Source organism: Necator americanus, chromosome II, assembly GCF_031761385.1.
Source record: "Necator americanus strain Aroian chromosome II, whole genome shotgun sequence".
NCBI lineage: Eukaryota > Metazoa > Nematoda > Chromadorea > Rhabditida > Ancylostomatidae > Necator > Necator americanus.
Genome location: NC_087372.1, coordinates 35,465,862 through 35,476,397, shown reverse-complemented (window position 1 = coordinate 35,476,397; position 10,536 = coordinate 35,465,862). Strand labels below are relative to the sequence as shown.

General features: G+C 40.0%; 2 protein-coding genes across 3 annotated transcripts; both read left to right on the top strand.

The window, feature by feature from the left end:
* Positions 1–238: 238 nt before the first annotated feature.
* Positions 239–1,103, top strand: RB195_020480 (uncharacterized protein; the record flags this gene model as incomplete). The annotated part of the gene is made up of 3 exons (XM_064188792.1): positions 239–260; positions 718–828; positions 1,033–1,103. The coding sequence occupies 3 exons, from the start codon at positions 239–241 to the stop codon at positions 1,101–1,103; spliced, it is 204 nt and encodes a 67-aa protein (XP_064044673.1).
* Positions 1,104–1,563: 460 nt separating this feature from the next.
* RB195_020479 (uncharacterized protein) lies at positions 1,564–10,196 on the top strand (the record flags this gene model as incomplete). 2 transcript variants are annotated; one of them, XM_064188791.1, is made up of 25 exons in its annotated part: positions 1,564–1,587; positions 1,681–1,741; positions 2,211–2,293; positions 2,973–3,095; positions 3,246–3,419; positions 3,502–3,597; positions 3,656–3,676; positions 5,157–5,311; positions 5,393–5,504; positions 5,737–5,849; positions 5,945–6,096; positions 6,160–6,248; positions 6,345–6,426; positions 6,484–6,578; positions 6,700–6,781; positions 6,929–7,044; positions 7,334–7,445; positions 7,515–7,628; positions 7,764–7,970; positions 8,612–8,785; positions 8,839–8,996; positions 9,299–9,458; positions 9,569–9,654; positions 9,746–9,995; positions 10,060–10,196. In XM_064188791.1, 25 exons carry the CDS (start codon positions 1,564–1,566, stop codon positions 10,194–10,196), a joined length of 2,976 nt encoding a protein of 991 aa, XP_064044672.1. The 2 variants fall into 2 exon arrangements, with proteins under 2 accessions (XP_064044672.1, XP_064044671.1); XM_064188790.1 differs by lacking the exon at positions 3,656–3,676.
* Positions 10,197–10,536: the final 340 nt, after the last annotated feature.

The following is a 10,536-nucleotide window of genomic DNA, read 5'->3' as shown; positions in this document are numbered from 1 at the left end:
CATGTTGATCAGTAAGCTTACGGTAGCAGTTGTTTTTCATTGTTTTTTGATTGTCCATTGAATTGTTCAAGCATTGTTTTCCCTGTTTCCTTTCGAGATTTTCTTCTTCAATCAACTTCATGTCTTTTCCTGAGCATTTGGCTGGTTTTCATCAATTTCCTAGGTATTTCAATGTTTAAAGGCATCACCCCACGAATCTGAGGTGGTGCAGATTTCAGGTGGAGTATTCGTATACAGGATGGAAGACTACGGAGAGGGAGGTGATTCCGTCCATTTCTTGATAATTGCCGTAAAAAACGGCCCGGAAGATACGTCTTTATTCGTTTTGGCGCACTCTTTTGTACAAGCGGTTCGATTGGAGCGCGCCTGTCTTGTGCGGCGCCGCATCTTCCGGGCCGTTTTTTGCGGCAATTAGCAAAAAATGGACGGCAAGAAGCAAGAAATCCCTCTCCGTAGTCTCCCATCCCATATACGAATACTCCACCTGAAATCTGCACCACCTCAGATTCGTGGGGTGATGCCTTTAACACATTCATCACTAATCTCAATCTTTAAGAAAGGAACGGCTGTATTCGCAGAAGTGTATGAAATAAATAGTACATAGACAGTATACAGTAGTATGTAGTAAATATTTCAAGGATCAACATCCTTAGAGCATACTTTTACGCTTTTTTCTCAGAAAACTCTCGTAAAATACGTGTCTTCTGAAGAATACAGACGTGGAACATCTCTCCTACGTGTCCAGAGCGGACTCGGTTCGTACCCTAGTAGGGTTCATGATATCCGAGACTATTCGGCTTTGTTGTCCACATGATTTCTTGGAAACAGGTGACTACTTTACTGCAGTTTATCCTTCCAGACGTAAGTGATGAATAACTAACAAAATAGTCTGTAGAGACCACGATCGAGTAAATAAAACAAAAATAAAGAGCATTTAGTGACCAGGAATTAGTGGATGAAGCCTTTGAACACCCTTAGCTGATTAAGGATCGTTAGGAGCTTATTCGACAAGTTGATACGGACGTATTCTAGCTCCCAACGCTATGGAAGAGTTACATTTGCCACAAGATTCAATCCATCTTATCAAATTCCCGCCGAATTAACGACAGCCAGGCCCGCGATCGAGTCCCAGTCCCACGATGGATTGATCCAATGATCGTTTCTGAAGGGATCCTCGATCGTCTCTCCTTCAACGGTTTTCCAGCAAATGTTCAAAGAAATCAGAATTCTACGCTACGACAATCCAGAAACGAGCCTAGCATTTACATGTCACATACGCGACGCGAGCGTATGGCGTCGCGTAACGGATAATTTTAGGGTGTGTCATCGCTTCACAGAGTATTTTTCTTTGTGAGGATATGTTTGTTGGTGTTTTTTTGTGATGCATTTGTCTTCGCTCATTTCTCCAGTTCGAATTTGGTGTGAAGTCCGCCGTATATTGTTTTTTCTTAGTTGCACCGATTGATGATGTTCTTCTGCCAATCGATATTTTTAGGTTTTTCGCTGTTTTTCTTTTCTACACTAGCTCATAATAGTAAAGCAGAGAGAATTTGACATTGCAGAATGGCTGCGGCTGTTGCAAATCAGGTATTCTTACTGCTTCAAACTTCTAACTTGTCCTTATTTATTATTATTGTTATTATTGAGAACTACTTCTTGAGAACAAATTTATTGTTGCAGGTTCAACCTGTTCGATTTAGCAGTGGCCCATCAGGGAGTGGAGTGACGCTCACAATTTCAGGTAGAAACCCTCTTTTTGCTTTTTTTTTGTTTTGAAGTAAATATATTAATTGTAGCTAGAGTAATTCATTGTTTCAGTTCTGCAATTAGGGATTTTTTTCTTTGACATAGCACGTGGCAGTGAAATTAGATGCATACACGCTGACATCGTTTCATGTTGTCAGAATTGCAAAGATTTCCAATGAATTCCTATTAACTATTGATAAAATTGTTCAAAAGCGCATCTGTTTTGTTTTTCCAGTCCCTTTAATAAGTTGCAAAGATTACTATGGAGAGAAATTTCTGGCTGTTTAAAGTAATATCTTTAAACATTGAACTATTATGAGAACTTGTATTATTATCGTTAACGTTTATCTCAAGTAAACCTCTGTTTATTTGAGATTTTCGTTTATGTCGAATTTGATTCGTGGGGACCAGTAGATTTATAATTTGTTCAATATCCCAAGTTATTTTATAATTGTCCTTTCCAGGTCCATCGACTACATCACCTGCAAACAATGTCGTCAACCGACGTCCTGTGGCAGGAACATTCCGTATTCAAGCGACTCCTACTGTAAGTATTTTCATTTAGCGCAAAGAATTTTTAAGTGTGGTAGAGTTCACAGGTTTGATCCCGTAACAATAATCGACAGGAACTTCCTTCTCTTTTACTCCTTTTTAATTTGAGAACGCTAGATTTTCAAATTCTCTTAATACAATTTGCCTTAACTAATCTTCTTTGTGGCTCTGCAAAAGAATGAAACTGTTAGCTCCCTAATATTACTTTTAAGCGACTACTAAAATCAAATTAATATCAAATTGATGCATATACTCATCAACAGAGTTGGTTGCGAAAATTCGCATGTTGTATCTGCAGGGGTGGGGTAGGGTGTGGCACAATCGGTTAGGCATCCGCTGTGGCCCCACGGTCGACGGTTCGAAACCGTCGCAGTACCACCCAAGCCCTTCATCCATTCGGGGTCAATAAATTGGTACCAGACTTGTCTGGGAGAATAAAAATACTAACTCGATCATCGGCTGATCTCCGTAATTCATTCTAAACGCCAACACGCTTTCCAAAAACCTCAACGATTCCGAGTTGCAGTAAATCTACTGGGGTCAGGGTTGTAATAGTTGTTTGTCCTTCTAAGTTGAATTGACACTTTAATGGTAGATCAGTCTAGAAATAGAATCGTTAAGTTATTGGAATACGTAGTAGTTTTGTGGTTTTCTCTACTGTCACATCACTTAAGGTACAAATCCAACAAATGGATATGATGATGATGGGTGATGGACCTGGTCGTCGACTGAGAAAGAATGTGGCTAACGTTCGGAGGCATGTCGATTACGTCGCCACTGTACTTAATCATGCGGAGGTGTGAACATGAGCTTATTTTTGCATTCTATTGTTTGTAATTGTTTTCTTGATGTTAACGAGTTCGTCATAATCTTACTTAATTACTATGGTACTTACTCTGGTCATGCCTTTGAGCGTAATAAAAAAATAAATAATTGTTGCTTTTTAGTCTCGACTTTGGCAATACAAACGGTGGCAACGACCGGTGCAACAGCCCGACGAATTGTACCAGAACACAGCATTACCTGCCAGGTGTACGCCAGAGACACCAGTCGACTGTATTCTTACAAAATTTGTTAGAGCAGCTATGAACAAAGTCAAATGTCCAGTCTACAGTTTATGTGTAAGTGGAGAAATTGGCTTCGAGTGTTTATTCGATGGTATACATTTGTTTTTGTTGATGAGTATTTACTTATCTTGTACAGTGGACTCCGGAGGGCAAACGTCTGATAACGGGTGCATCAACAGGCGAATTCACTCTTTGGAATGGCACAGCATTTAATTTCGAAACTATCCTGCAGGTACTGGAAGCGGTATTGTTTTGTCCGTATGTATTACTATTACTATATGCGTAATTAGACTGGCGCACCTTTAAAAACGGTGGCAGTTTTGCTGAGTTCGCTTCTCACTGATTGATGTCTGTTCATAAAGGACGTAGTGTTCATGTCGGAAGAGCGGTGAATAAAGTTTCACAAACATACCGCTGGTGAACATTCTACCCATTTCAATCGTTTAATTGTAAACGTAAAGTGGGTGAATAAAGGGATTCTTTTATGTCGTGTGTTTTTACATACGCAGAATAAAGTATCCCAAGGGAAAAGTTGGAAATATAACCTATAGCGGTAACTGGACAATATCTAACCTGTGGAATAGCTACGTCAATATATTTCGTGAAAAAGGAGTGCTCTTTCTAAGCAACTGTTCACCTAGCAGCACAGCTCACATGTTAGTAGGAGTAAATAATAATTGGGGATTTGCCGAACACTTCTTTCAAAGCGCCGACGTCCTCACTACATCGTCATAGGAATTTAATTCTCCTAAAAACGGATGGGTCTGGAGAAAACAAGTTGAAGTATCAACTACAGCCGCTAAAGATGAAAATGAATCTCACAAAGTCCTTAGCATCTCCAAAGAAATCATAATCCGCAGCAATGAGTCAAATTATCATCCTTGCTAGAATAGAAAAATCAGATGAGGAGAGAAGGAATCCAAACGTTCATTGATGTATAAACAAGGCTTCGAACAATTCCAGATATTTTTTGCACCGTACATCATCGTCGTCCAGAAGTCTTTGGTGTAGGAGATCATGGTTTTTGTTTTTCCCCCTTTCTTTGATAAGAAAAAACAACCGTGGTGTTATTGACTTCAAGCCATCAAATTTCTTTCTATTTTATACTTCTTGAGTAGTTGAGGAACGTATTGTTATTGATTGGTTATGATTTTGCTAGTTTCGTTTCCATCGAAAACCATTTGGTTTTTTTTTTCATGTATTCCATTCATCTTACTTTTTTTTTCCTTTTTAACATTTTCTTTTCACTATTTGTTTCATGCGCTTTCCAAGATAGCGAAGTTACAGGTATTTTTCTTCAAACTCCAGAGAGCCCTCAAAGCCGTTTACACGAGAACTACTCTCAATTTCTCATACTTAATTTTATCTATAAGCAATAAATGGCGTCAAGTGTGGCGTTTCGATAAGTTAGTGCTCAGAAATTGAACCTTTCTATTTTCTCGGTGTTTGTTCTGGTACAAAAAAAAAGAATCAAAGTGAAACAGAGTAGTTAGCATTTTTGAGGGATTTCTCACACACAATGCAATGAAACCACGAGAAGGATGCGCTGAAATAATGATGTAGATTACACTCTTCAAAATATGATTTTATGAAAACCGATGGTTGGCTCGGGAAAGGGTAGTTTTTATCAAATTTTAAATTTTAAAATTTCGGTGAGACTTTGTATGACATATCAGTGTTACGATGCTAAAGTGAAGCCAGTCTATTGTTGTTGCAGAACTGCCACTGTCACTCTGGGACCCTATTTCATTTGTCCTTTCGGCCTCGTAGGACTTAGCTGATTTGCTTCAGGCACATGATTCGGCAATTCGTGCAATGACATGGTCACATAATGAACAATGGCTGGTATCTGCAGATCATGAAGGATTCATAAAATATTGGCAACCAAATATGAATAATGTGCACATGTACCAAGCACACAAGGATGAACCTGTCCGCGGATTATCGTTCGTTTTATCCTATTTATGTGAAACAATTTCAGAATATTTGCGTAAATTAGTTCCACGTCCTCCATAACTTTGATTTAGTTTTGCACCAACGGATGTCAAATTAGCTTCTGCATCTGATGATGGGACAGTACGCATTTGGGATTTTGCTCGATGTATCGAAGAAAGAGCGATGCGAGGTCATGGATCCGAGGTAAGGGCACAGTTTAATCTACAAATATGTTCCGCACAAAGTACAAATCCTAAGAATTTCACAGCGTATTCAGTTGAAAATTCTGAAACCAAAAATCCCAGGTTTTGCACTGGAGGTTTCAAGTTAATCCAGAGAATGCCAGCTGAAACACCGCAATATACCGCCGGTTCAGATGAAGAAAAGAATTATTGAGCCTTTTTGTATGGCTGCATTACTTTACGTGTTATTTTAGGTGAGATGTGTGGGCTGGCATCCATCCAAAGGAATGATTGCCACTGGTTCAAGAGATTCACAACAACCTGTAAAGTTATGGGATCCAAGAACAGGCGATTGTCTGACAACACTGTAAGTTCGGGTTTTTTCTTTGAAACTGTAAAACTTGTTAATGGTTACTGACTGACACTGTATTATATCCTTTGAGATTTATGCTGCATATTCAGGCAAGATCACAAGAGTTCCGTTATGGCTGTGGACTGGAATCGCAATGGTAACTGGTTGTTAACAGCTGGTCGTGATCATCTTGTAAAACTCTACGACATCCGTTGTATGAAAGAAATGTTTTCATATAAGGGGCACAAGAAAGAAGTAACGGGTGAGTTAGCAGTTACGACGAGGTTGCGGTCCTGCATAAATTAATGCAATTTTTCGCTTCCAGCAATTGCTTGGCATCCAGTACACGAAGGATTATTTGTGTCTGGTGGAGGTGATGGTTCAATCGCGTACTGGCTAGTAGAAAATGAGAAGGTATGTGTTGGTCAGCTCCGCACATTTAAGAATTTCTTCTTTCATAAACCATTCCGCTTTTACATTCATATCTATCTAGCGAACTTTTACTTCTAGGAAGTGGCTTTCCTCGAACACGCTCATGACCAAGCTGTCTGGGCGATGAAATTCCACCCGATGGGGCATATTCTAGCTACAGGTAGACTTGAATATATATTTTTTTATATCTACTATTTATTTTAAAAATCATTCCCAGGATCAAACGACAACAACACCAAGTTCTGGGCGCGTAATCGACCAGGAGATACGCAAGAAGATATTTTTGGCTTGGCGTCCTTTACCACTAATATGGTAAGTCTTTCCTCTCTCAGAAATGTCAAAATTATACTATAACTCACTAACCTACATGGAAATATCTAGTAGGTCTTCTTTAACAACCATTATTCTTAAAATTCATTATGGGATTGCTTAGGTCGGTGCTTTGGATAAGGAACGCGAACCAAAGAGTGCTGCAATTCGCCTAGAAGATGAATATATGGCTCCAGTAATTCCAGGTTTGGTCTTTTTTCTGTGTAAGCATTCGATGTACCATAAATATAGAGGAGAAATTTGTGGATTCAAAGAAAATCCTAAAAGTTGAAGGGAACCATTCTTTGTAAGTCCCGAACAATTACAATGGTGTTTAGCCTATTCATTTTAAGGAATGGGTTTGGATGATGAAGTTGTCGAAAAAATGAACCGAGACATTACATCAAACCCAGCCACTGCTCATCATACTATGTTGCTTATGCCGGAGGATTTGAATGCACGACATCAGGTTTCTTCTTGTTATATGTTTTAGTTAAGACAACGAAATTCGAGTTAGGAATTACATATTGTCTTCGCTGACTGTATTCGATAAGGTAAGCGCGGCTCGACTGCTGCTGTGCAGGCGTTTTCGATGCTTGGCACACAGTACTTTTTCGCCCTATCCAGCCCTAATCGAATGCGCATTGCGCTCATCCGATTGAATACGTTCGGCACAGTAACCGATATTTTTTTTAAATTGCCGTTGCAATGGCCAAAAACTTTGTACATTTTCTGTTCATGATGTACTGTTTTCCTAGCATAATGCAAATATTGGAGCAAAGAAAACATTGATTAAACAACCACCACCGAAGAAAGCTCAACGTCAGTTCGAACGCATGTGGAATGTATCCAAACCTGGTGGCCCCGGATGTAAGTGGCTTCAACCAATATTTCTGAGAAAAAAAAAGCAGTACGAACCTAGTGATCAACTTATTTCAGTCGACGACTACGATGAGGAAGTTGAAGATGAGTTTTTCCAACAGCCACAACAGAAACCACGACAAGGACTTCTTGGACAAGCTCCACCTCCGATGACAATGCTTGCACAAACTGGTGAGTTTTGAAGAAAAAACTGACTAGTAGAGGTGTATAAGCCATCGTGTATGCAAAATCAATTATTATATTCGAAAATACATAGATGTGTTTGTGTTTCACGAAGTACTCTCTGTAATTCTTTGATATTTTCAGTCAAAGCCCAGTCTGCAGCGGCAATAGCTGCCGGATTTGCCGGAGGATTTGCAGGTGCCCAAAAACTCGGTCTATTACCTCCAGGAATGCCACCTGGATGGAAACCAGGGTCGACGCAGTCAAATGCGAATAGTGCAAGCTCCGACGATAAGTCAACACCTACAAAACCACCTTTGTCTAGTCAGCAACATCCACCGTCAGAACAAGGTTTGTGGGAAAACATCACTTTTTTGATTTGATCTGGAAATCTTACTACAGTATGCACGATTCTTACTGATTTTAACCTCGTCTTTTCTTTTTTTTTTAATTTATCATCAACACAAGCGCAGTTGTAGCTACAAACATTACCACATGTGTGCTATTAGTACTTGCAGTTACTAACGAGTCTGAATTTAAGGACGAGATTATGAACGTAAGCATATGTAACTCAGTTTTCGTTTTTTTTTCTCCCTAACAATTCATAGAATCATTTCCGAGCTTAGCTGAGACGGAATTTTAAATGGATCCCTAGCATAATGCAAAACATTAAAAAACACAAGAAACAGTTTTTTTAAATTGTAAATAAAAAGTTTTTAAATAGGTAAAAGGTAAGGAAATGGTGTGATTTCTCCGCTTTTCTCGCCAAACCTTGCTTTTCTAAGATTTTTACATTCTGTTATAAGATGGCAGAGACGGGACAGGACTACTTATGAACATATCCCTACTCATAAGTGCATCGGTGGGACACAACCGGTACCATTTATGTAGCATCTACAACTGCATAGAATGGTCTTGTAATTTTAGACTCGAATTCATGAGTTCCTAAAAATCTACTTCTTTCTGAGTCTAGTGAATATGTATATTTTTAGGACGACCTCCAATGCCTTCTCACCGACCTCCATTACTTCCAAATGCTCCGGGTCAACCCAATGCGGGACCACCGTCAACCCCACCCGGTGGCCAGAATCATTCCGGGGGACCTCCATCTAGAACTGCGTTACCGATGCCTCCGCAACGTCCTTCATTTCCTGGATTGCCTCCAAGTAAGTGTTGTCGACTTCCATTTTTACGCATTGTCTAAACAGCTGCTTTCCAGATATTCCTCCCGGTATGACTCCTCAGATGTTGGCGGCTGCTGGAGTTTGGCCTCCTGGAATACCTATGCCTCCTTCAATAGCTCAAAAGCAACAACAACAGCAGCAGCAACAACAACAATCAGTTACGCAAAACGTTGACTCGGAAGACATGGAAGAGGTGAATATATTCCTGATGTCATTGGAAGAAATGTAACAGACTTTTGCTCAATCCCACTTCTGAAACTCTGTTGAAATAGACCGACTTCTACGCATTTTACAATATTTCTGGCTTCAGAACCTTAGCTTTTGTAATGATTGAGTTACACTAAGTTATTCTAAGTCTATTCTATCAAATCCATTACAGTCTATCACATATTTACCTGATCTTGTTTAGATCTTATTTGGAAAAGGTGAAGAACATGCATGCACCACGAACACAGCATTGTTCCTATATTAATAAGTTCTCTCCGCTAATTCCAGGACCATGACTACCGAATGGCACCTAGTTCTCATTCATCTGGAGATGTTGATCTTAGAGCAAATCAGTCACGACCACAACCGAGAGGTCCACCTCCAGGTCATCGTCCAGCGGATAACAGAATGGGACCACCGTTAGACATGAGAAGACCACACAACGACAGTAAGTTGCCGAAAACAATTTGATGTCGTGTTTTGATCTGAAGATCTTGAAGGCTCATAAGCACAATAGTTGTAAAAAGAGTAATTTCTTTGTATGACTACTCATTTCAGTGAATCATTCTGCTGTTGATCAGGATCAAAGGATACGAAGCCAAGATGATGACATTCGCGATCCTCGACGAAGACCTTTACCTCAGGCGAGTAATTAACCTCCTTGTATAGTTAGAATTGGAGTCTTTTTTTTCCAAACATCGTCTGTTTTTACTCCAAATCTTGAACCATTTTCAGGAACCGCTCCCGCTGCCACCGCAGCACAGTGCCTCGATGCCAGCCCCACATGGCATGCCTATGCAGTCACATCCGCCCAATCTCCATAACCAACAAGGTCCAGCTCCACAGATGAGTGGTAGACCGTGGAATGCTCAACCACAAATACCACCATCTAACTCGCAGTACGATTCACAGTACGATTCGCAATACGAGGAGCCTCACGAGAAATACGACAACTGGAGGCATCCTTCGGGGTCTAGGCATCAAGGTCATCCAGCTTTGGATAAATTCTGCATAAGCTCTCTGCCATATTCACTGTTTCTTTATTTTAGGGAATGGATACTATGGTGGGAACAAACAAGAGTACGATCGTGACCGAGAATACGACCGAGATCGAGGTAGGGACGGCGGTGGACCGATGAGAGGCGGATCGAGGGGACGGGGAAGGGGTCGAGGAAGACCGTACTAGTCTATCTATTATGCACCTTTCAAGCGAAATTATCGGTTGTAAAATATTGCTTCAGTACACATTGATTTTTCGTGTTCGTCCTTTCATGTTCCGATGTGATTGATTTCGAAGAGCTGACGCAGAGTGGATGAACCTAATGTAAATTCGAATACGTATTACAGAATATAAGAGTGATGAGTGATTGTGTAAGACTGTTGTTGGATGGTTAACTCGTTAGTTGTAAAGTTTAACATTCCATTATTGGATCGATTTTTATAAAATCCATATCAATTGGCGTACATCTTGAAAGACAGGAAAATTCTCGTATTCTGCATGATATTTGTGGCGAAAAGATCAAAAC